This window comes from Berghia stephanieae, chromosome 2 (genome assembly GCF_034508935.2).
Source record: "Berghia stephanieae isolate SIO BIC M18660-M18661 chromosome 2, UCSD_Bste_1.3, whole genome shotgun sequence".
Lineage (NCBI taxonomy): Eukaryota > Metazoa > Mollusca > Gastropoda > Nudibranchia > Aeolidiidae > Berghia > Berghia stephanieae.
In genome coordinates this window covers 40,425,984-40,451,053 of record NC_088361.1, presented here as the reverse complement: position 1 = coordinate 40,451,053, position 25,070 = coordinate 40,425,984, and the positions used below count along the sequence as shown (strand labels likewise).

General features: G+C 33.8%; 1 protein-coding gene across 1 annotated transcript; it reads right to left on the bottom strand.

Moving 5' to 3' along the window:
* On the bottom strand, window positions 1-25,067 carry LOC144964873 (uncharacterized). Its single transcript, XM_078899601.1, has 14 exons — window positions 24,651-25,067; window positions 24,302-24,496; window positions 21,813-21,874; window positions 19,811-19,855; window positions 18,072-18,430; window positions 17,187-17,307; window positions 16,791-16,834; window positions 15,788-15,812; window positions 12,137-14,026; window positions 10,763-10,835; window positions 9,449-9,482; window positions 7,115-7,245; window positions 5,712-5,739; window positions 1-2,808 (listed from the first exon to the last, which is right to left on the bottom strand). The coding sequence occupies exons 2-14, from the start codon at window positions 24,441-24,443 to the stop codon at window positions 2,730-2,732; spliced, it is 3,033 nt and encodes a 1,010-aa protein (XP_078755727.1). The 5' UTR covers window positions 24,444-24,496; window positions 24,651-25,067; the 3' UTR covers window positions 1-2,729.
* Between the last annotated feature and the right edge of the window lie 3 nt (window positions 25,068-25,070).

Here is a 25,070-nt window from a genome sequence, read left to right as displayed (position 1 = left end):
TACATTTTTATCAAGAAATTCTTTAATCAGATAAAAATTAATAACTTTACAATGTAAACAAATGTAATAATGTTCTTAAAAACAATTAAACAGTGTATGTAGTTCACTTGATTTTTACGCCAATATTGAGTCATCTATAATAACATTTCCTAAAAGGATGCTTTCTCTACTCTATTACTATTACTATGATTAAAATGATTCAAAGTTTGTTTTTCATCTTTTACTTTTATTTTAGAGAGTAAAGGAGATGAAATTTGCAGAATCGTGTCAAATCGATACATTGTGATCAAATCGATTTTTAGCATGTCTCTATCATTGGATTTCATCACGTGAACTTGGATTCCATTACAACCCTCACAAAAAAATTCTCAAAATTAGAAAAGTGATCATTGAGCTTTATGAAAATTTAAACAAAGAGATTCCAGATCAAACCATGATACTAAGATGTTGAAAAAAAAATCTGAAAAGTAAGTGGAGAGGCACTTATGTTAATAATAACAAGGAATGAAAAGATCAGTTATTTTCAGTGGTTTTACACTATAAGATCATTTCAGCACCATAAAAAAAAAAGATTATACAAAGGAAAAGTTGTAGATATGAAGTTAAAAGCACGAAACAAAAAGCAAGACAAAAGGTACTTGTTCAAATATGAAACAGATGATTCCACGACCAATCCATCAATGTGCCTATTTTGTCATTCTATAAGTCTCACCCTGGCACAAGCAAAGGATCCCAACTGATATGTTTATGTCTACACAGTAAAATATGTTAAAAACTAAAAACTGTATACTATTTTACAAGAAATAAAATATCATCTCTCAAAAAAAAAGGAACCATACGTTTAACTGCTTCTCTCTCAGCTAAGGATCTCTATCAGGAAGTGAAAAAAAAAACAAAAACACCCAAGCATTCTCAATCCAGAACAAAAACAGAGAGCAACATGGAAAAGAATAACAGATAGATAGGGGAAAAGAAGACACAGCAAAAATGACCTCTCTGCCCATCATGGGAAGTCAGAAGAGCCTATTCACGACAAGAATAGAGAATAATAACTTTGCAGTGTTGAGAATCGAACCCAACTGGTACAGCCCCTGGCTGTGAGAGGGGTACTATTACCATAGACGCCACTCCCCACATAGTGTTTTCAAAAGTATTTATCCTGACTTCATTCTCGAACAACTTTTTGATGTCAGAACAGGACCAAGAAACAAAACCATGAAAGTTTGACGAGCCAGCCATTGAGATGTTAGCTCTTATCCTACCCAAACAAGTAACAAAGTTTTTATTCTCAACTGTCCTCTGACACTTCACAACTATTTTCATTTTTTTGTTACAATTTCACGGGGAAAGAGTACATTTTCATTTTCCTTGTAATTTGCTTACAAAAGTCTGTTGACAAACTTTTCTTCCGATTGGACGGATAAAATTAGTTTCAACCATGACCTAAATAATGTTTTCTGTCGATAAACATATTTTTCTGATTGGTGAGATGAAATAAAATGCCCATATTGATTTATTCCATAAATTATTAAAATTCGTGTGGAAAGTTTTACGAATCTGAAATTATGCTACTTTTGCAGTAAAAGTCAATCTGCCGACTCATCTAAACCAGTGCTGTTCTCATCCTCAGATGACAGATCATTATGCCCTTTCAGATTTTCTAAACAATCATTTGAGTCAGTGGGTGATAGCATTACCCTTAATTTAGAAAACAAGTTTTATAGTTTTCAGATTTGTCTATAATTCTGTGTTTGTTGGTAGAAATTTAACATTGGCTGTACAGAACAATTCCCCCCCCCCCCCCAACTCTATCTTTTTTGTTGTTTAGAATAGATTATTAATATAGATGGCAGCTCAACTTACTTGCCTTAATTTATATTCAATTATTATCAGACATTACTGAAGGTTCTTTATTGTCTCCATGTAACATATTCGTGTGGAGAGGAAAGCTAATAATAACTAATATATAATTATTGATTTAACTAGTAATAGTAAAAACAAAGTTGTAGATTGTCTGTTTTTTTAAAATCATTACGGTGATGATTCACAAGCCCCTAATGTTGGGATGCAGAAAAATGTGAGGTTAGGCAGAATGGGCAGTAATGGCACATCCTCCATCTTCTTCTCTATCTCAAAATACATGATGCATATTTAGCACATTTCTATGGTTTGGCAAAGCAGAGAGAGGCATTGTAAACAAAGAACCTTGTTTCAAGGAGTCTAATATTATTGTAATTCAATTGATCACTTGCTTTGATTTCTTTTTTTTTTATTTTTTGTATGCCATCATGTCTACAGATCCCAAGAGATTCTGGCACAGAATACATATAAAATGATTCCACTGACAATAAGCACAAACAAAACACATAAATTATTTGTGTTTAACCAATATAAAAAAATTTAAAAAATATATTGCTAATCCCCAACAGAAAATAGCCTATTATAAATTTGCACATCCATAAAGGTCATATATGAGCATGATTGCTCAGGAATGTCACCAGGTTATGAAAACTTTACTATTTAAGATTTTAAAATGGCACCCTTTATCTGTTCACTCTAAATAACCACAAATTTATTCAACTTCTTCATATTCAACTGATTATTTAGACTTAACCGGTTCATTGAAAGCATGCTAGACTACATGTTACATTTGATCACTAATATCATTAAAATTGGAACTGAGTGAAATGAACTTCAATATGTAAATCAGAACCCCAAGAAACATCTTTTCATCTGTTTCCTGGTTTCATTTCAACAACAAGTTCTCCATAATCCTCTCCACTGGATGAAGGTGACTTCTCCCTCAATCTGTTACAGATATAAAAAACAAACAAAAACAAACATGTATTTGAGCGATAAAACTATTGCAACAAAAGTAAAAAATTCACATTTAATCAAGTAAGTAAGATATCATGATGAAATAAAATAATAATAATAATAATAATAATAATAATAATAATAATAATAATAATAATAATAATAATAATAATACTCAGAGTGCTTTACAGGAACATCAAAACATTAATTTGGAAATGAGCAAAGTCTTAAGAGGTTTTTTTTTTCTTCCTATGAACAATGCCATAATTCTTTTGGAATTTTGTTCCAGAGGGTTGGGACGATTCTAGAAAAAGAGTGATCTCCACATGACATGCCAGCAATTTTCAATCAGATGACAAGCAAAGGGATTGGGTTGATGTACGTAACTTCCATTTGTCGTAAAGATAACTTGGTTGACACGTGTTGAGATATTTGAAGCACAATACCAGAACTTTTACAATATTCACCAATGAAGCTCTTTAGCAGATGTGACGCATGAAGTTTCTAGTTGCGTTTAAGGACTAATATTGCAGTATTGTTTTGAATTTTTTGCAGCCTGTGTATTCTCTTGCTGGTACTGTTCAAAATGTACAAGAAATAGTCTTTCAAAACATATGTTGATTTCAATGACACTGCTAACACCCACAAAGCAATGACGCCATTAATCTAGCCACACCCTAAATCAAAACCTCAAAATAAGCCATCATACTTTTTCACTTTAATGACCAACCAAACTTTATCAAATCTTCCTGGCAACTTCCAAAACTCTCAGCTATCAATTAAAACATCTCTACAAAGACAATTTACAGGTGACGAAAATCCCGCAGTCCTGAATACCGTTATCACCAAATCATTGCTTAGTATAACTGGAATGAGCACAAGCAAAATTGCAGTGGTATGGCCTATGTTGGAGAATTGTTTTGTTATCAGATGAGGAGCTGATTCAAAGTTTCTTTTACTGATGGTAGAGTTTGAATATGGATGGAATGAGATATGAAGGCAATTGCATGTGTCATATGGTATGGGGAGAAATTACTGAGCATTATAAAACAGAACTTCTCATTATCTATAGCGCCATGACAGCTCATCATTACTGTGATGAAATCATTTAACCATACATAATTCTGTTTTTTTTCAACAATGTAGGGACATGCAAGACTAATAATAATAATAATAATAATAATAATAATAATAATAATAATAATAATAATAATAATAATAATAATAATAATAATAATAATAATAATAATGCTGAAAACTTATATAGCGCTTTAACTCCGAGACACCAGACTCTAAGCGCTTAAATTACAAATTACTTCGGCTGAAACATAATCATTTACACACACAAGCATACACATGATAATGTGGCACATCACAACACAGTCATTTCTCATCAGTTACTGGAAGAGAAAATGATTCATCACTATTCTCTGGCCTATTTTTAGTCCAGACATTTGTTCTTATGTTCTTAAGGGTTTTACGGCACTTGCAACACATTTAGGTTATATCAGCGCCAGTAAAAAGGAAGAAAATGGGATAGTAAAAAGTTCTAGAATTACAATTAAAGCACCCAAGAAAAAGTAAGACAAAGGGGAACTAAGAACAAATAGGGATGAGATGTAGATTCCAAGAGCATACCACCAATGTACTTAGTTTGAAATCACCTACAAGTCTCATCCAAACACAAGCACAAAATCCAACAAAGAGGAACACACTCAAATGCTTACCTTATACATTCAAAATAAAAATAATAATACATAACAGAGAGATGATTTACAAGAAAAAAATTATTATCTCCCAAAACAATAACTATGCATTTGACTGTTTCCCTCCCAGCCAGGACTCCGACCAGGGCCAGGGAAAAAACCAAGTAATCTCATTCCAAGACAAAGGCAGAAAACATGTTGGAAAATAGATATAAGGGTATAGAAGACACAGTATGTACCTCCCTGCCCGCTATGGGAGGTCAGGATCCCCACCCAGAGTCCAGACATTTATTTTATCGAGCATGTGTGGGAAAAGTTAGGGAGATCCTCAATGAAAAACATGTAAAGAATGTTAATGAACTATCTATATCTCTTATGGAATGCTGGAATGAATTGCCCCAGGAGAAAATAAAGTGTGTGATAAGATCAATGAAGAGACAATATCTGGATGTATTTGAAGCTGAAGGAGGTCACATCCGATATTAATTGAATAGCATTTAAAGCAAAGTCGAAAGCAAACACATTTATTATTACCTATGTTGATGTATAGACAATCAACAAAATAATCTGTCAGGTTTTAATGTTACACGTTAATCTGTTCCTCTGTCTCATGTCATTTTTCCAATTTCTTCAGTATGCATGATTCTTGATTTAAAACTGCTTATTGCATAATTTTGAGGTTTTGGTTTTAAAGTATTATTTTTCATTTGTTAAAACTTTATTTTTAGAATGTTTACATAATTTTTAAAATGTGCATTTTATTTACACAACAGAAAAAGATATTCAATGCAATGGAGTAATGACCTGATTATCTTAACATTCTGATTTTTAGTTATGTATCAACATTGAATTGAGAAAAGAATCGAAATATTAATACAGCATTAAGTTTCCTGATAAAATAATAATAAGTCCCTAGATCTACATAAAAAAATGCATTAGTTAAAGGGAACATCCCTCATGTTATATCGTTATTGATGTTTAGATCTTTTACTTCTTGAATTTTTGACAAAAAAAGCATTGGTCTTCGGTGACTTAATATCATAAAGTATGAAATTAGTTTAGTGCAAAAAAAAAAAAAGATATATTATGGGAGTTTCAACCCTTGGGGAAAACAGTTAAGCTGTGCAAATATTATTATTATAGTCTCTTTTAACTTGTATCCAGGAATAAATATCTAAAGTTACTTACACAGTATTTTTCCTTGAACTGTTGTTGGCTGTTAGGTAGGGGTGAGTAAATGAGAGAAGGAAGCAAAAGAGAAAATAAATGATTAAAAGTCTTCATTGAGCAATTAATCAGCATGTTCCATAACCAATTTGCCATTTCAAGATTAATCCAAGATGACGAAACATATTAAAACATTTATTTTTTTTCTTGTTAAAGAAATCATGAGAACAATTTTAACTCAAAGGAGTAAACTCTTGTCAAAAGCAATAATGCATGACTGTGGCCCAGTTTCCATACCTGCCAACCCATACTGAAATTGATATAGGGATTAACCAAAAAGAAAAAAAGGAGTCAGTGACAAGAAATAGGGATAACCTTAAGTAAACCTAAACTGTGCCAGGCCACTCCCTCCCCCTCAAAAAATATAAAAATAAAACTTTTGCGTTTACAAATACAGTTACACGAACAATGTAATTTCAACACTGCTCCAAACCATTGCTAATTAAAAAAAAAAAATCAACTTAAAATAAAATCAGAAGTTAATCGGATAAGTTATGTTTAAACAACAAAACTATATGGCCTAGTTGTAAGATATAAGAGGGAAAGAGTTATTGTTTTGTTTTGTTTTTAAGGGTATTACGGCGCTTGCAACACATTTAGGTTATATCAGCGCCAGTAAAAAGGAAGAAAATGGGGTAGTAAAAAGTTCTAGAATTACAATTAAAGCATCCAAGAAAAAGTAAGACAAAGGGGAACTGGGAACACATAGGGATCAGATGTAGATTCCAAGAGCATATCCCCAATGTACTTAGTTTGAGATCACCAATAAGTCTCATCCGGACACATGCACGGCCCCCACTAGAGGAACACACTCAAATGCTTACATTATAAATTATAACAAATATAATAATACATAACAGAGAGATGATTTACAAGGAAAAAAATATCATCTCCCAAAACAATAGCTATGCATTTGACTGTCTTCCTCCCAGCCAGGACCCCGACCAGGGCCAGGACAAAACCAAGCAATCCCATTCCAAGACAAAGACAGAATGCAAGTTGGAAAACAATATAGGGGGATAGAAGACACAATAAGTACCTCCCTGCCCACTATGGGAGGTAGGAACCCCACCCAGAGGGAAAGAGTTAGATCCCTGGTTTCCATTTCTTCATCAACACCAACAATAAACTGAGTTGCAATATAAATTTTTAAAATCTTTTATTCTAAAATAAAGTGTTAAAAATGTGCAACTTAAAGGGCCCTGCCAAAAAGAAACGTTTTATAGTCCTTGCAAAAAGTGCTATTATAAAGAAATCATATGAATAATATCGCTATTATTACAAGTACTCCCATAATTCTTAACAACCTTTAATGGAAACAGTGTACAATTAAATGTATGAACAGTAAAAAAAAAGTTACTAACCTGATTTCTTAGCCCTTGTAATTCTTGCTGGGGCGACCTCTTCCTCTGTCTCAAGGACTCGACTAGCAACGCATTTCGTTTGATGCTCTTTCAGGATCTCAGAGGCAATTTCTTTGTGACAAATCATGCACCTAATTCAAAAGTATATTGAATTGATAAAGCATTTAAAGCATGTAAATGAAATAAAGTTTTACAAAGTTTAAAAAAACAAACCTTTCTTTTGTTCTCATAACATTATGTTTTATTTTAAATTTTCATTGCCATGTATTTTCTAAAATAATTGTTCATTCCTGTAATCAACCACATTTAGGTAATAAAGATGCAAATGTATTTTCAAATTAATGTTAATGTTAATTTTAGATGTGTCAATTGTACGAGTATTAGAATATTTCATTAACACTTTGTAGGATGTAGACATAATATGATAAAAGATAGAAGGCACCATATTTGTGAGGTTATGTAGTCTTGTGGTATGACACTTGCCTTCAGAGGTCCAGAGTTTGAGTCCTGCTCTGAGCAGCCCATAGTTGAGTCCTTGAAAAAGGCTCTTTACTCACATACTCTCACTGTACTCGGTGTAAAATGAGCACCTGGCTTTTACCAGTCAGTCTTTGTCAGTAAAAAAATTGTAATATTGCTTAACTGGGGTCATGTCTCATCCAACATGTTAAGTGTTGCTGTTGGCTATGGATTCCTTGTAAAGCGCTTTGAGCATGTTTAAAGGATATTGCTCTATATAAATGCTCAATTTTTATTTTTAGCCTTAAAATTAACCAATTTGCCCAAGCAAGATTGAGTAACACTTTAAAATCCTTACTAAATGTACTATGATTTTCACATTCAACAAGTTTTATGGAGGTGCATTTGTAGCTCTGTCGGTGAAGCTTAAAGTTTTGTAGTTCTTCAAATGTTTCTGAGAAGTAGGTATGTCTGTACGAGTAGGATTTGTTTTACATTTTGCTGACGACAAATTGGTTTCATCTTTAGAGCAGTAACAAGAATACTACTCAGGCTTCAATGGAGCTTAAGAAACATCACATTAACAGATCCATTGATCTCTTAGTGCAGTTATATAACTAGACAAAATATATGGGAGAAATCTTGATTTGAGGGAAATCCAGTCTCGCCCTGAAAGTTTTAATTGAAGCAGACAGCATGAATTTAATAATTGAAGGGATGATATTTGAGAATTCAACAAAATTTTTGTCCACAATTTTCTAAAATAATAAGTTTCTTTAAAAGTAGTCCTTAGGTGAATGGCAGGCAGAGAAAGATGCACGCTGTACACCATCTGTCAATTGCCACTCATCACCTATAAGCATATCATAGAATCAGAACTCTGTCACAAAGCCAAGTCATATTCCATGTGCAATTAGTTGTATGATACAAGCAGCTGAAAATTCCAGTCACATAGAAAAGTTATTCATTTATCACTTGCAACTGACGATGTTTGGGCTTATACTGTATATATTTTACGACACCATGCCATTTGATAAAAAAAAAGAAATGTCTTCATGACCTACCTGGACCAACAACTTCTTCCGCTGGCAGGAATGTAATTCTATGACAAGTGCTCAAAAATGTAAGTTTATAACTTTTTTCAATTATAAAAAAATAATTCTCAACTTTGTTCCATGATGGCTTGTTGCAAAATGAAACTTCCATACATTAAATATCTTCCCTACATTTGCTGAATTAGTGTGTGTTTTTTTCTCTCATGAATTTCTATTTGACAACAATATTGATTTATATTATTGCGATAACCAAACATGAAAATACAAGGCAAGAGTATCACTTAAGCTTACTCAACAACATAAGTTGATGCTGAAATGTATTTCAAATCCAAATAAGTAAACTAAACTTTTATAATGATTAAACAAGAGTATAAATATTAAGACAATTAAATAAAAGTAAGTGTATTACACACTAAAACCAGAAAAGGGAATTTAAAATCTTCTTGAAAACCCAGGTGGTGACAATGAGGTTGATGCTTTAGTCATGAATCATAAAGAAAATTCTGTAGTAGTTGGTGTGATGTGATCACGGACCTCTAAGTTTATGATTTGGTAGATACGTTGCTGCTTTTTTGTTTTTGCTTTTCCTAAGGCTATTTTAATCTTCTCTTTAAAAGGTCAAAAAGTAACAGTTACCAGTTTATCATGACAGTTGGCCATTATGCATATAATAACAGTTGAAAACCCATAGTATGTTTGAAATGGAAATATATGAAGGCTGCGGGACAATAGCCATTACACAAACTAAAGCAATAGTAAGAAAATTCAAAAACATTATTTCATTCTTCAAAAATGTGACAGAAACGAAATTGTTACATACTCGACAGTTGAAGAGGCTTCATCCTCTGTTGTTCCTGCCAAAATGAAAAATATAGAAAATTGTTCATTTCAATAATGATATTACTACTAGACGTCTATCAATAATAATAATAATGATGATAATAATAATAATCATAATAATGATGATGTTGATGATAATGAAAAAAAAAAAAAAAAAAAAAGAATAATAATAATAATAATAATAATAATAATAACTAAAATAGTGGTGGTAAATGTAACAACAAAACCTTGACAGATTTGTAAATGTATAATTTTAAACTACGAATATGTCTCCACATAGATAGAACGAAATTGCCGTCACTCATCTCTTTGTTATTGCTTTTAGCCAGTCATTATTATGAGTAATTCTCACAAAATTGTATCAATCAGGTAAGTTATATCCTCCTGGTGGATGTGATGAGTTTTTTAACTAAATGCAACGCATCAATGTCTGATGATTGTTGAGTAATGGCTTCTATCTGTTTTTTTTCTTTTCTATTCTTTATTATCATCATCATCATCATCATTAAATATATATATTTATATATACAATAAAAAATTATATTCAAAACTAACATTTTAAAACTGAATTACAGAAATCCTAAAACAAAAATAAAAAGAATTATCCATTTTTGAAAGTTTCCTTCTTGACAAGGTTAGATTGCAGGGAGAGAAAAGACAGTTATGCCACTCCATTCATAAAGGAAAGTAAAGTTTGTTTTTAAGGGTTTTACAGCGCTTGCAACACATTAAGGTCATATCAGCGCCAGTAAAAAGGAAGAAAATGGGATAGTAAAAAGTTCTAGAATTACAATAAAGCATCCAAGAAAAAGTAAGACAAAGGGGAATTGGTTCAAATAAGAAACAGGTGTAGATTCCAAAAGCACACTATCAAAGTACTTAGCTTGAGATCACTAAAAGTCTCATCCAGACAAAAACACAGGTCCCAGCTAAGAGGAATACACTCAAATGTTTTACAACTCATACAAACTATAAAGAAACATAATGCAGTGCATAACAGAGAGATGATTTACAAGGAAAAAAATATCATCTCCCAAAACTCTAACTAAACATTTGACTGTTTCCCTCCCAGAAAGGGTTTTCAGCCAGGGCCTGGACAAAACCAAGTAATCTCATTCCAAGACAAAGATAGAAAGCGTGTTGGAAAACAGATATAGGTAGGTAGAAGACACAGTCAGTATTTCCCTGCCCACTATGGGAGGTAAGGAACCCCACCCAGAAGGAAAGTAAAGAGTCCTAGGCCAGAATTAGGCACGTTATTCAGGAATCAATATTAAAAACCTAAAAGTCGTACCTTCTCCACATGTAGCAGCATGAGATTCAAGCTTGTCCAATTTGAATATCTTGTCACAAATTGGGCATGTTCCCTAACAAATAAAAAAATTTATCAAAAGGTCTATCATCATTTTGCAAAAGCTAAACTGATAACAAACATGATAATGTGCGGCTATGTGATCCAAAGGTGAGTCTCGCTCTGAGCGGCGCATAGTTGTTGAGTCCTTGGAAAAGACTCTTTACTCACATTTTCTCACTGTACTCAAGTGTAAAATGAGTACCTGGCCGTTGACAGCGTTGTCTCTGTCAGAAAGAAAATTGTAATATCACTTAACAGGCGCCATGTCTCGTCCTACAGTTTAAGTGTTGCTGTTGGCTAGGGAACCCTTCTAAAGCGCTTTGAGCATGTTAAGAGGATATTGTGCTACACAAATTCTCAAGTTCTATACTGCAGCTGGGAAAACCAATCACAAAAATCACAAAGTTGCATGGAAAACAATAATTAAGTGACAGTTGTGTTTCGATAAAATGGAAAACTTTTTTCCTCCTAATTATCCAAATTTGAAAAATGTAGTTAAGAAACTATGATTTACAAGTAATCTTTTATTTTTTTTTTTTTTTACATTAACTCGTTTTTCAAGAAAATTGTATAGCTCATCAGACATGCACATACCCAAAGAAATTGTATTACAATTTCATCTGAATGAAAATGGAGAAATGCATGGTTTCTATTTAAATGGATTTCAAAAAGGAGAATTTCTGGGCTAAGATTTTTTACAATGCTGAATGCTACAGATGAGAGGAAAAATAGCAACCCTGAACATTGTAGTTTTTTTTTTGGTTTTTTTTTTTTTTGGGGGGGGGGGGGGGAAGATGGTAAATGAGACAATAGCCATGATGTTAAGGATTATGTTTGTAAAAATAAAAAAAAACAACACTATTTAAACATATTGGGATACTACTTAAAGCATTTTATTTGACCAGCTGTCTCATATGTTGGAATGATATCAACCAGTTAACTGCTGTACTCTGGTATTAAAAAATATGCGAAATCCAATGTTTAAGAGTTTTTCGTCAAGATAACGATCATTTATACTGTTCAAAATTTGAAGAAAGAGTTTTTCTGGAAAAATTTTTAAATAGGAGATTTTCCAGATCATGGCAGTTGACTGGTTAATGCTGAAACTTGGGATAAGTTCATTTATTTTACTGAGGACAATGAATACAGTTTCATTAAGTGCATAAAACCCAATTTCATATTTCTGATCACTTTAACTTTTAATTCACTTTTGGGCATTCGCTTCGCCCTGGCTTCATAATACATCTTAGTCACATTGGGTCACATAGACCAAAAACTTCTTTCAAAGCCTATAATTAATCAACTCAAACATACCTCGCTGACCACTGTTTCCATCTGATCCTGACAGTGGGAAGAAGTGGTGGGCCTTTTTTCCTGTAGCCTAAAATTTTGATTGCTTCCTATTTCAATTCCAGAACATTCACTCTCTTGATCAAGATCTGATTCTTCATTCTGTTTAAATTGCCTTGCAGTATTTTGATCAATGCTTGAGCAATTTACAGTGGATTGATCAGTAAAAGTATACGCATCAACATTAAATAATTTCTTTTTCTTCTTCTTGCCTTTTCTTTTATTTTCTACACAAAAATCTGCTCCTGATTCTGACCGCAGCTCAGATTTTACTTGATTTTCAGTATTACTGGATGTAAGTGACTTTTCAACTATATCCTTAGTATTGGCTCCACTCACATCTATAGTTTCATGCTGCTCAATACACAAGGATTGTTTTCTATTGGACTTTTCAATACAAGTTCCATCAGACACTCCCAATCCATTCTCAGGATCCTGTAAAATAACAATTTCTTCGACAGAAGCAGACTTTCGTTTTCTCATTCTTCTTTTTGATCCACAAGAAAATGGGAAACATGAACTTTCAGTCTGACCTCCATTCTTTGATTTATTTACTGCATTATCCTCCTCTATAATTTCAATTTCTTCAACAGAAGAAGAAGAAGACTTATTATCCCTAAGCCTACTTGAAACAAGATTTGGAACCTTTACAAAGCGAGTCTGATTACTCATGTTGTCTTTTTTCTCAAGCCTATTTTTCCTTTCAGCTATTTTGATTTTTGTCATTTGGGTCGAATACATTTCTCCTTGTGAATTGAGCAAATATGTCGATTCTACACTACTGGGAACATCATCATTAAAATTGCCCTCAGTGGATAATTTCCCTAATTTTTCTATATTTGTTTGTTTTAGCTCTTTTTCTTTCTCAAAATGTGGCTGTATGTGGAAACCCTCTGTCTCATCATCCTCAATAATCTGACATTGACTTTTATCTGAGATAAAAACTTTTGATATTGTGCTTTGGTACAAGTCCTCTTTCTTACCCTTTCTCTTCAGTATACTTTTAGTAGTAACTCGTGGAGTGTCTGTTTTTGTCTTTGCTTTCTTCATATCTTTAGTATTCAAAACATTCTTCTTGCTATTCTTGACATTTTTAACATTCAGCCATGGGCCATGCCGAATTGAACCATCATCCAGAATTTCAAAATCAGTTTCAGGAATTGTATTTTCATTTTCATGACTGATCTGAGGTAATGGCAAGTTTCGGAGAGAAAGACTTAGTGATAGATCTGTACTCCCTTCATTTCGATATTCATTAGAGTTTGAAGATATGTGACTTGAGACATGGTCCTTGTTATGCATTTTTGTTCTCCTTCTAGTGTCACGTCCAGATTTTGAATTCTCCAAATCTGAGATATTCTCAGATTTTTTAGCAATCTTTCGTTTATCAAACTCATCAGACGAATCATTATCTAAATCAAATACATTTTGAGCTACCATATCACATCTGTCATTTGGATCATTTGATATATCATCTCTTGCAATATTTTCAGTTTCAGTTGCAACAGTTGGCTCATCTTGTTGCAAACATGTGGTCCCATTTTTTTCATTTTCATCATCTACTGATACAGAATCTGTATTGTTGTCCAAGTTACGTCTTAATATTCGCCTTCTCCCTTTTCCACCCCTTTTGCCATTTTTCATTTCCGCTCTATCACACACCAAGGGTCTCCTACGCAATAAATTCTCGCAATGGAGTCCTGTTTTGACAGGATCGCCCCATTTTACTGGCTCTGCCTTCATGTCAACATTGGCTAATCGCAGCCTCCGTATGTAGATGTCAAAGATAGATTTAATGACTTTGGTGTAGAGGTTACAATTCTTGACAGTTCCTGGAGATAATCTTCTAAAACCCTGAAAAGACATACAATTTTTGAATATCAGTATTATGCATGTAGCGAGCTCTCTCAGCTACACTTCTCCAATCATAAAATTGAAAGTTGCCTAAGCTTAAGGAAAGAATACATTTCAGGTTTTGAAACAAAAATATGAACGCTTATATGTGATATGTGAGATTTTTAAAATGTGAATGATATAAGAACTACAAGTACAAGGTCAGTGCAATTTTGTGTAGGATGGACACCATCCACAAAAATGTCTGCCTTAGACTATTGCCCACCATACAAAAGTTGAGTGTAGAAGGAATCTCATGATCTCCAAATATATTTTATAACCACAAAACATTTCAACAGCCATGCAGCTTTGGACTGCCATTGGCCCATTAGACTCCTCATTATTTTAATTTGAAGTTTTTGTATTGCTTTGTTTATTTGCTTTTCGCTTGGACGTACTTGCAACACTGTTAAACACATCTCAGTCAAGCTTTGTCAAAACCCCTAGTACTAGTATACATAGTCTTTACAGCTAAGAAATATTTCAATGCTGTAAAAGCAGATATTCTATACAGTGACAAATCATCCTCTCTCAATTTGGCCATAAAACATTTACTTCATATAAAGATTATAACATAATTAATATGACCCAAGACTTAATAATCTTAAAACCTGAAACGTCTTAAAATCTTTTGACAAGTTGTGGCCATCCTAATCGTTTGATCCATATATAAAATAAAATATGACTTGTCAACATATGGCATTGCTAAAGCTTTAGTCAAAGTCATTATTGATTTTGATGTCTCTACTTCAACTGCCACTGCTAAGATGTCATCCCCCATATTTTGAACATCTCTACGTTCTAAGATTTCTTGGAAAATTAAATGTCTTGATTGGGTCCAGTCTATTCTTTTATCACTTTTAATCCTCATGCCTCATCAATATTTTATAGACGATCAAAATTGCATTTTCAAGATGTTAAATTTTCAGTATGGCATGAATACAATTGAGCCCTCTATACTCATTGACTGTGGTAATATGACAAGGTGGGATATCCCTGATCACACTCCACTTCCTTCCATCTTGCTAATCGTATGAAATTGATCTAGTGTCATTATACAAATCCATTGGTTAGTTGCATTATTTATGAAAAGTTGTTGATGGCAGGCAATCAGAAAAGAATAAACAACTCTGAACAACCATTAACGGCCCACATATTGTCCATGTCCGCCTTGCTTATCACCTAAAATCACTCCACTCACATCAAACAAATTGATTGGTCAGTTGTGTTATATATTAAGACATGACAACATTGTCAGCGGTTGTGGGCAGACATAATTTAATTCAGGAATAGGTATTTTAGAAATAAGTTATATTATCATCTTCTTATTATTATTACTATAAATAGAGATCATTGCCTCATCATTAGTCAGCTGTCTTAATACTGACCTGTTTGTCCCCCTTACAGTCTGATGAAATGAGTTCAAAAGAGCATTTTGTAGATAACTACCTATCCACACCTACATTGGACGATAACTGTCTGTAATAACAGGACCCAAAAAAAGTGGAAAATAAAATCCCCAGTTTTTCCGATTCAATATTTACCCAGTAGTGACTGGGTAGCTGGATCTATTATATTTAGTGGAAAGTACTTCGTAATTGACTAATGGGGATAGCAAGCAATCATTATTGTTAATTTACTGCTTCAGAACTGCTTTATTGTTAAAGATAATGATAATGATGATTTTATACATCCAATTTAAATTCAATTCATCCCACTTACATGAGTATAGACAGTTGCTCTCACACTGCAAAGAGAAATATCAAAATAAATGTATTATATGAAGTAATCAGTAAGAACTATTTAAACAACTTTACAAGAATTGATATGGTCAATGAGATTAAGAGACATTCAAACCAGTAAAATTAACTACAGTGCAGCTGTAAAAACGGGCCCACAGTATTTTTCTCCAACTCGATGGCATTGAAAAACATATTGCAGGAACCTCAAAGTCAATTTATCTTAGTTGAATAAATAAATAAATAAAAATAAAATTCCCTTGATTCATCCCCACTGGGAAATTTGTCTTTAGGTCTCAGCCGTGGTGCAGCGCTGCAAAGTGAGCAAGGGTGAGGTGAATTGCTTAAGGCCACCAAGCAAGGCGGGTTGTCAAATTCTATATCTTTTGGGTAAGAAGCAAAGACCATACCTTAAGCAATGCAGTTTTTTCGCCTTATATCTTTTATTAAAAAACAAATAAGATTTTTCAGAATAAATCTGCCCAGCTTTCAAACTTGGCTAACAATGAGTTGGTTATTTGTGTAATGTTCTGTATCCACAGGCAGCTTTTAACAGAGGTCCTATGGTTGTCATATTCTGTTATCAATTTTTATCATCTGTTTTCTTAAGGTCATTTTTACCTCTGCAATGCACCCTTAACATTGTGCGCCTTATCATGGAGTTTCTTAAATGTTTTACATATGATTACCAAACACTCTAAACATTAATGAGGCAAACTTCACCCACCGTAAAAGCACCCATAGACGTTGGATATTGGAATTTCCAAAACATATAATTAAAAAAGGACAGCTATATAAACTAATGTCATTTAACTCCGTCAGGCAATGGGTCGTATCCTATTTGGCATGAGTTTCAATGCTGTCAAAGACAATTTTTCACTTCTGCTGTCTCTTTCTATAAACCTAATAGTAATAGAGATTTTTATCAAATTACCATAGAGGTTCATTCCCTTCATTAGATTAAAAATTTAAACTCAGCTACTTACGGGTATACTCTGTTTAAAACTCCATTATTTGTTTCTTGAATTAGCTGGAGAAGAGAAAAAACAAAACAAAAACAGTCATCCTCAACCCAATCACTAATGTCATATTTTACAATTGTTTGGTGAAGTTACATAAAACGGGACAAATTGTAAGTTGGGACCAAGAACATCATTTGTTGCTCTTAATAATAAATATGAGTGTGTAGTAAGTACATATGATATATCATAAATCATAGACAAATTCAATAATGAATGGATTTATTCCAACAAGCTTAACTTGATTATCTGTATATGATCAATTCACTTCTCCGAGTTCATCTAAATCTATGTCTATTGGGGGATATGGTTTGAGAGATTCTCTTTTACAACAAGATTAAATGACGATAAATCTGTTGATACCTCTTCATCCTCATTATTCTCTATGTCTTTATCTACAATGGAATCAGGACTGGTAGGCGTGGGAGACTCTGGGATGACATCACAAACATCTACTTCCTCTTTACTTCTGTTGCAAGGGAAGCTGAAAGTTAGGGTTGACTACTTTAGAGTGATCGTTTCTAATTTCTGATTTCTTTTATATTATCAACAGCACATTTTAAACTGACAATGGTTGTCGCTGTTGGTATAGTAATGATAAAGATGTGGTGGTTGTAATAGTAGTGGTAGTAGTGATGGTGGCAGTGATCATGGTTGTGATGATGTAGTGGTGGGGTGGTAAAATCAGCAACAGCATCAGCAGTAGTCTTAGCAGCAGTAGTAGTTGTAGTAGTAGTAGTAGTAGTAGTAGTAGTAGTAGTAGTAGTAGTAGTAGTAGTTGATGTTGTTGTAGTAGTGGAAGCAACAGAAGTAGTGGTAGCAGTAGAAGTAGTAGTAGTAGTAGTGGTATTAGTAGTAGTAGCAATAGTGGTGTGGTAGTTGTTGATGTGGTAATGATAATAATATGGTGGTTGTATTAATGATGATGATGTGGTTATTTTAATAGTAGTGGTGGTAGTAACTGTGTTATGATGATGACGATCTAGTGCATGACGGTAGTAGTAGTGATGATGATGACAGTGAAATGCCTGTTCAGCAAAAAAAAAGACCACCCAAAAAATTCTCATTCGCCTGCACTGCCGGCCTTTACCCATGCATATTGACAAAGAGTCAGGGCTCTAGATTATAGTGCTATATATGATAAACCAGCACCTTTTTATTTAAGGGGTACCAAGCAGTCTGAAAGAATAGGTTTCTAACAGATATGGACTGTTAAAAAAAACAAACAGAAAACCTTATGACACTTACAATTGCGTCTCAGCAACCAAGACAGGTGAGATTTCTTTCATCTCTATCAGATCTTCTTCCTGTTCAACATCCTCTTCTTCTATGGGTTTTTTTAGATCAGCAAATCGTTTAGAGTTTTGTGGTCTGTCTTCCAATACCTCTTGAGAAGGTATTCTCTCATGTTGAGGTGGAATATCAATATCACAACATTCAGGTGAGTTACCTCTACTGCTTTCATTTGCAGGAGAATTTCTCCTTCCCACATCAAATAACCCTTCAGGTGGTTGTGTTTCTTCTTCATTTCCTTCCGTTTGATGAGCCAAAATAAGCTGAGCAGATGAGCTAATATTGTCTTTGCTACCAGATGAGTCTGAAGAATCCTGATGATTGGACAAAATGAATTAGACAAATTATTATGTTAAAAAATAAATACAAGATTATTTTAATGAAACACACAAGGAATATAAATGCTCAAAATGGGAAAGGGGGAGGCTGAAAAACTATATGGAGATAGATTGTAAGAAAAGAATAACTATTAGATGGTTGACATGGTGGATTTGTGAATATATCAGGTTTTACACAATCCACAAAATATCAACAATTATAACAATAAAATACATTTTTAGTACAGTAGTCATCGCTTTTCTGCACGGTGCTTGGGAGAGTTGAAAAGCGTGCAGTTATCCGATCGGGCAGTAATCCGATATGTGAAGGGAGAAATCCTTGCTGACTTTAAGGTATCGCCCACACATGTATTTAAACATCGATCAATGCAGTGCCTTGCATCTCAGCCAGTTGTGTGTTAATGACACACCACAGTGACTTGACCCAACACATTACGCATAAAATAATTAATGCCTTGACCACCTCAAGCTTTCAATGCCAAACAGGTTGCAACTGTGGGAGGGAGTGTAAAATCTCAATAACGTTATGACACCTTGCCTGGCCTGGCAACTGACAATGATTCGCCAATAATTTATGACGTGTGAAAGTGTTTCCATTGTCATGTATTTACACTGGTTGTAAAACAAAAATCTGATGGAAAAAGTAGAAGATTGTCGACAAAGAGTGCTCAGTTATGAAGATTTATTACATAAGGAAACACGATGACTGAGTGGTGTAAATTATGACACCCGCAAGGCTTTCAAACGACGAAGATTCGCCGTGTGTAAACTTTCACTAACGTTATGATTATGACAAATCACAAATGCAGAAGATTCACTGTGTAGTAACATAATTAGCCTTCATAACAATGTTTTGGCACTATCGCATGCCCTTGATAAATTATGAAGTACGAAAGTGCGTTTCCATTGCCTTTGATTTACACTGGCTGTAAAAATATTAGATGGGGAAAGTAGAAGATGATTGAAGCAGAGCGTGCAGTTATGGAGACATTATATAGAAAAGAATTCCGTCACCAAGGAATAGCATGCAGTAATGTCATGTGTGCAGAAAAGCAATGACTACTGTAAATGTTTTGATTTTCTACTCGTGTCTTTCTTGACAACTGCATCTGACACATTTGGTAATCCTGACTTTTTAATATGGAAAAGCCTAAGATGGGACTGAATTGATTTTTATTGTTCATTTCATCTTAGAGCATTTATACATAGATATAAAATATTCAGAATTACAATCTCATTTACTTTAAAAATAGAATTCAATAAAAAGTGTCTAATGTCTTCAACTGTATTGAAAAAAGTTTTAACACTGGTATATTATGTTTGCAACTTTGTGTTAGAAGTTAAAAGTCCACCTACCACCATCACAACATCTTTTACTTGATTGCTTTCCATGATGGCTCTCTTTCATAAAAAAATAAAAATGATGAAATGAATAAAATATTTATAATCAATAAATCCGAGAAAAAAAAAATGCTAATAGATCAGGTATTCAATAATGATGTCTGCAATCTTTATTATTACTGAAAAAGAAGAGTCATTGTTTGCAAATTGTGAGGGTGTATTTTGTGGTGGTAATGTCTGATATATGCTATTTCCTATCATGTTGCATAGATGTGGCTCAGCGGCTCAGCAATATTAAGCATGATCAGTGACCTGATCGTGGAACATTCTGATCCTGATGATGTGTCCTTTGGTAAGGCACTTAACAAGCATTACCCCACTCAGTTGAGAATGAGTACCTGGCTATAGCCAGCTATATTGTAAGAGTTTTAGTACAAAAAAGATGCCTAACAGGCAACTGGTACTGTATGAAACGGAGATATGGTTCCATATGGCATGCTGCAGGAAATTAATCTTTGTGAAGAACACTGGGCATGATAAATCTGTGTAAATGCGCTATATAAGTTTTTATTTTTTATTTTATTTTACATCTTATTTTACAACAAAGATGCAAACTTAAAACTTGGCTCACAGGAATTTCAGACACCACGCAGAGAATGTTTGTTTGATTTTGATTTTTAGGGTTTATGTCATATCAGCACCAGTTAATAGGAAGAAAATGGAGTAAAAAGTTTGAAAATTACAATTAAAGCCCAAAAAAAAAAGTAAGACAAGAGGGTAACTGGTTCCAACCGAGAACATGTGTAGATTCCAAGTGCACACTATCAGTATACTTAGTTTGAGATTACGTAAATGCTTCATCCTGACACAAGCACAGGTCACGACTAAGAGGAACACACTCAAAAGTTAACAAATCATGATATATGTGTAAAACAAAAATAATATAGTCCATAACAGAGAAATGATTTACAAGACAAAAAATATCATCTTCCAAAACTCTAACTATACACGTGGGTGGTGGATGTAGTAGTTATGGTAATGACTTTGATGTTGAGTGTATTAGTGGGAGCAATGATGATGTGGTAGTGGCGGCTTTAGAAGTAATAGTCGTGGTAGTCATAATAATGATGTGGTGATGGTTGTAGTAGTTGTGGTATATGAAGAGATGTGGTTGTAATGGTGTTTGTAGTACTGGCAGTAATGATGCTGATGTGGTAATGGTTGTAGTAGTAGTAGTAGTGATGATGGTTGTAGTAGTAGTGGTAGTGATGATGATGTGATGGTGGTGGCTGTAATAGTAGTGGTAGCGTGATGTAGTGATATTATTGGTTGTGGTATTAGTAGTGGTTGCAGTAGTTGTGGTAGTGATGCTGATGTGGTGGTAGTGGTTGTGATGATGTGGTGGTGGTGGTTGTAATAGGGGTGATAGTGATGATGATGTGGTGGTGGTGGTTGTAGCAGTAGTGGTAGTGATGATGATGTGGTGTGGTTGTAGTTTAGTAGTATTGGTAGTGATGATGATGAAGTGATAGTGGTTGTTGTAGCAGTAGAGGTAGTGATGATGATGTGGTTTTGGTGGTTGTAGCAGTATTGGTACTGATGATGATGTGGTTGTGGTGGCTGTAGTGTGGTAGTGATGATGATGATGTCTTGGTGGTGGTTGTACTAGTAGTGGCAGTGATACTGTGGTGGTAGAGGTGGTTGGGGAAGGGGGGGGGGGGGGGTGGATTCTTGAAACAATATGACCTCACTTATCATGACACCTAAGCGCTTAGAGTCTGGTGTCTCGCAGTTATAGCGCTATATAAGTTTTCAGCATTATTATTCTTATTATACCGATTTGAGGAGGAATACAGCACTAAAATTACACTGAACTGTAAAATAACATCTATAATTTTATAAAGTGTATTGAATGTCATGTTGGTTACATGCCTAGAGCTATATTGTATGGGACAGGCGCTTATTACATATTCTTTTAATAATGGTGTAGAAACCTTTTTAGTGTGGAAATACTTACAATAATAGCTCGTCTCTCAGAGTCTGGAATGCTTTTCATTGTTTCATGATCAAGACCAGCATCTGTAACAATAATAAAATGGAAAAGTTTATGACAAGCATGCAATTACAAACAGCCTCAATGAACAATGAAATCTGCAATGGAAAGCAAATGTCATGCACACAGGGAACAAGTTATTTATTCTTGGTTCAGTCATTTACCACTAACATTGTTGTTATAGAAGTAGTCATAGTTAGTAACACTGGTCAGATCAATATATATATATATATATATATATATATATATATATATATATATATATATATATATATATATATATATATATATATATATATATATATTGAATCGTGTTGGATACAAATATGGTACGAATAGTGCTCGACATGTAGCAATGGAGCAAATTTTTTTATTTTAATTACCGCAATGTTGGGGTCAGTCTTCATCGATGTTTCAGGCCTTTTCAGCCATCGTCAGGACTGTGTGTTACATGAGTTTGGTTTGTTGTGTGGTGTTGCTTCAGCCATCGTCAGGACTGTGTGTTACATGAGTTTGGTTTGTTGTTGCTTGCAACGACATACAACAAACTAAACTCATGTAACACACAGTCCTGACAATGGTAAATATTAAAATATTTATATATATTATAATAATTGAGCTTTTATTTAGCGCAATATCCACTAAAAGGGCTCACAGCGCGTTACAAGGGGTCCCTGGCCAACAGAAACACTTAACATGTTGGAATGACACCTGTTAGGCAATATTACAATTTTTATTCGGACAGAGACGATGATGTTAATGGCCAGGTACTCATTTCACACCTGAGTATGGTGAGAGAAAGTGAGTAAAGATCCTTTTCCAATGACTTAACTATGCACCGAGTGAGGGTCGAATCCAGGACCTTCCGATCAGAAAGCAAGTGTCATACCGCAAGACCACATAGCCGCACAATATATACATATATACACACACAGATATATATATATATATAATAGTAAAAAGCCCGCAATTTCGTGGGGAAAGAACTATTTTCATTCGATATTGCCTGAATCATTTTCTTGATTAGCTTGATTACGATTAGATGCACACTTTAATCAATGTGCTTGTCGTCGCTGCCATGCTTTATTCGGCATGATTTTAGTTTATCAGTCAGTAGATATCAATATCAATAAGTCACAAGTCTTTACCACTGACACGCTTGACTTGGGAGGCATTCCGAAAGTTCCTACAAAGGGAAACAACTTTAATATTCCCTTAACTAACCCCAAGAAAAAGTAAAACCTAGACTACCTTTAACTAACCCTAATAGGAAAATAAACACCCTAGCATTATGACTAACCCTAATAGAAAAAAATCCCTTGGACTGCTTTGCACTACCTTTCAATACTTCACAAATTAAAATAGCGGCAGAGAATCAAAACAATGGTCAAATTAGGAAATTCTAAACTTTCACAAATCTATCAAGGTTTGTTCTAGAGTTTTTAAAATGCTTCTTTATGATGACAAATTGAATAAATAAACGCCTAACAAAAGATCTACGGTGAAAATACAAATTGAAAAAATACTGGGGATGTAGGAGCTTTCGGAATGTCTCCCCCCTAGCACCTTTACTGACTTATGACTAACCCTCACAAATCTATATGATGACAAATTGAATAAATAAACGCCTGACAAAAGATCAACGGTGAAAATACAAATATTGGGGATGTAGGAGCTTTCGGAATGTCTCCCCTTTACCTAACTTATGTGAGGTCAAATAAAAATCTGAAGCAGAGGCGAAAAAATCAAGTTTGTTCGGGCTAGAAGCTAGACAGATACAATTGACAGTTTGCCGACAACGTTTAATTAAATATTTCCCAGGGCAATAATTATCACATCGATGGCATAAAAACGACCGTAATATCAGCAGTAATATTAGTTGACGTTGTTAATCGGTGAAACTTGTTTAAAATTTGTGTAAATCCGAATACCTTCATGTGATCAAGTGAATAATATCACTATGAATGCCACGATTTGCTGAAAAGTGCCAACACACACACACATGTATACACTACACACAGCACACACACACACATCTGTGTCACTCAACAAACTTTCAAACTGACTTTAAATTATAAAAGGAAATCAAGTTATCTGTTTATCTATCTGTAAAAAATACATTTCTAATTTTCAAATCTTTCAGTAGAGTTGTGCGCCGTATCATTTTTTTTATTGACTCAAATAAGCACAATGTTCTCCACAATGCTATATTTTTTTAAGAAAGGATATATATATATATATATATATATATATATATATATATATATATATATATATATATATATATATATATATATAGTAGAAACCCGATATGATGGGCTACTTTGGCCCCATGGTCCATGGTCCATATATGATATATGGTTCTAAATTTCACTACTTGTTGATGGTGCCATTGGAATATCTTGTATTACTGATCATTTTTCAACCATAAATCCTTTAAAATTTTGCCTCACCTGTCAGAATTTTTTCCTGCATGTCACCATCAGAACTGTCACTGTCTGGCTCTAGTATTTTCAGTCGACCATTTTCACGCTGTCTCTTTATTCCAGAGCCGGATGCTTGGCTTTGAGAAAAATTCCCTCTCCGCTTAGTCATTTTTAAATCTTTTATACTATCGATATCAAAGCAGGAAAATTATAAGACGAAATCTGAAAAAGAAAATAATGAATAAAAAAAAACACAACGTCAACGTAATTTAGACAATCATAATTTGTGGAGCGCACTGGTGATAGTGATGGGAGCAAACTATTTATAATTAATAGAATATTCTTACAACCTATCTACCATTCCGACTATTCGTACCTTCGAATTCTGAGGAAATTGTAATCAAAGTTGAACATGAAAACATCTCTCCACTGAAGTTCATGGCATGTGAAACAAATATGCCGCCATTCATTTCAGGTTAGGGAATATTTTGGGATGGAGGATTTGTTTACTTTTTTTAGACAAATGATCGGAAAATATCGATATTTTCAGAAAAAAAAATTTCGATTATTTTTCATTATTTGATTGTTGTCAGTAAGAAAAATATGTTTCTTTAGTCTTTTTGACCTCCATTGTAATTATAATTAATTATTATTATTATTCCACAGTGTATCACAAGAAGGCTTTACCATAATATTATGAAAGAAATTTGTTCTTTTTTTTTTGGTTTTCTTGTTTTTATTTAAAGCCAACTCATATAGTGTCAGTATACAGGATTAGTGTAAGTTTACACTTGTC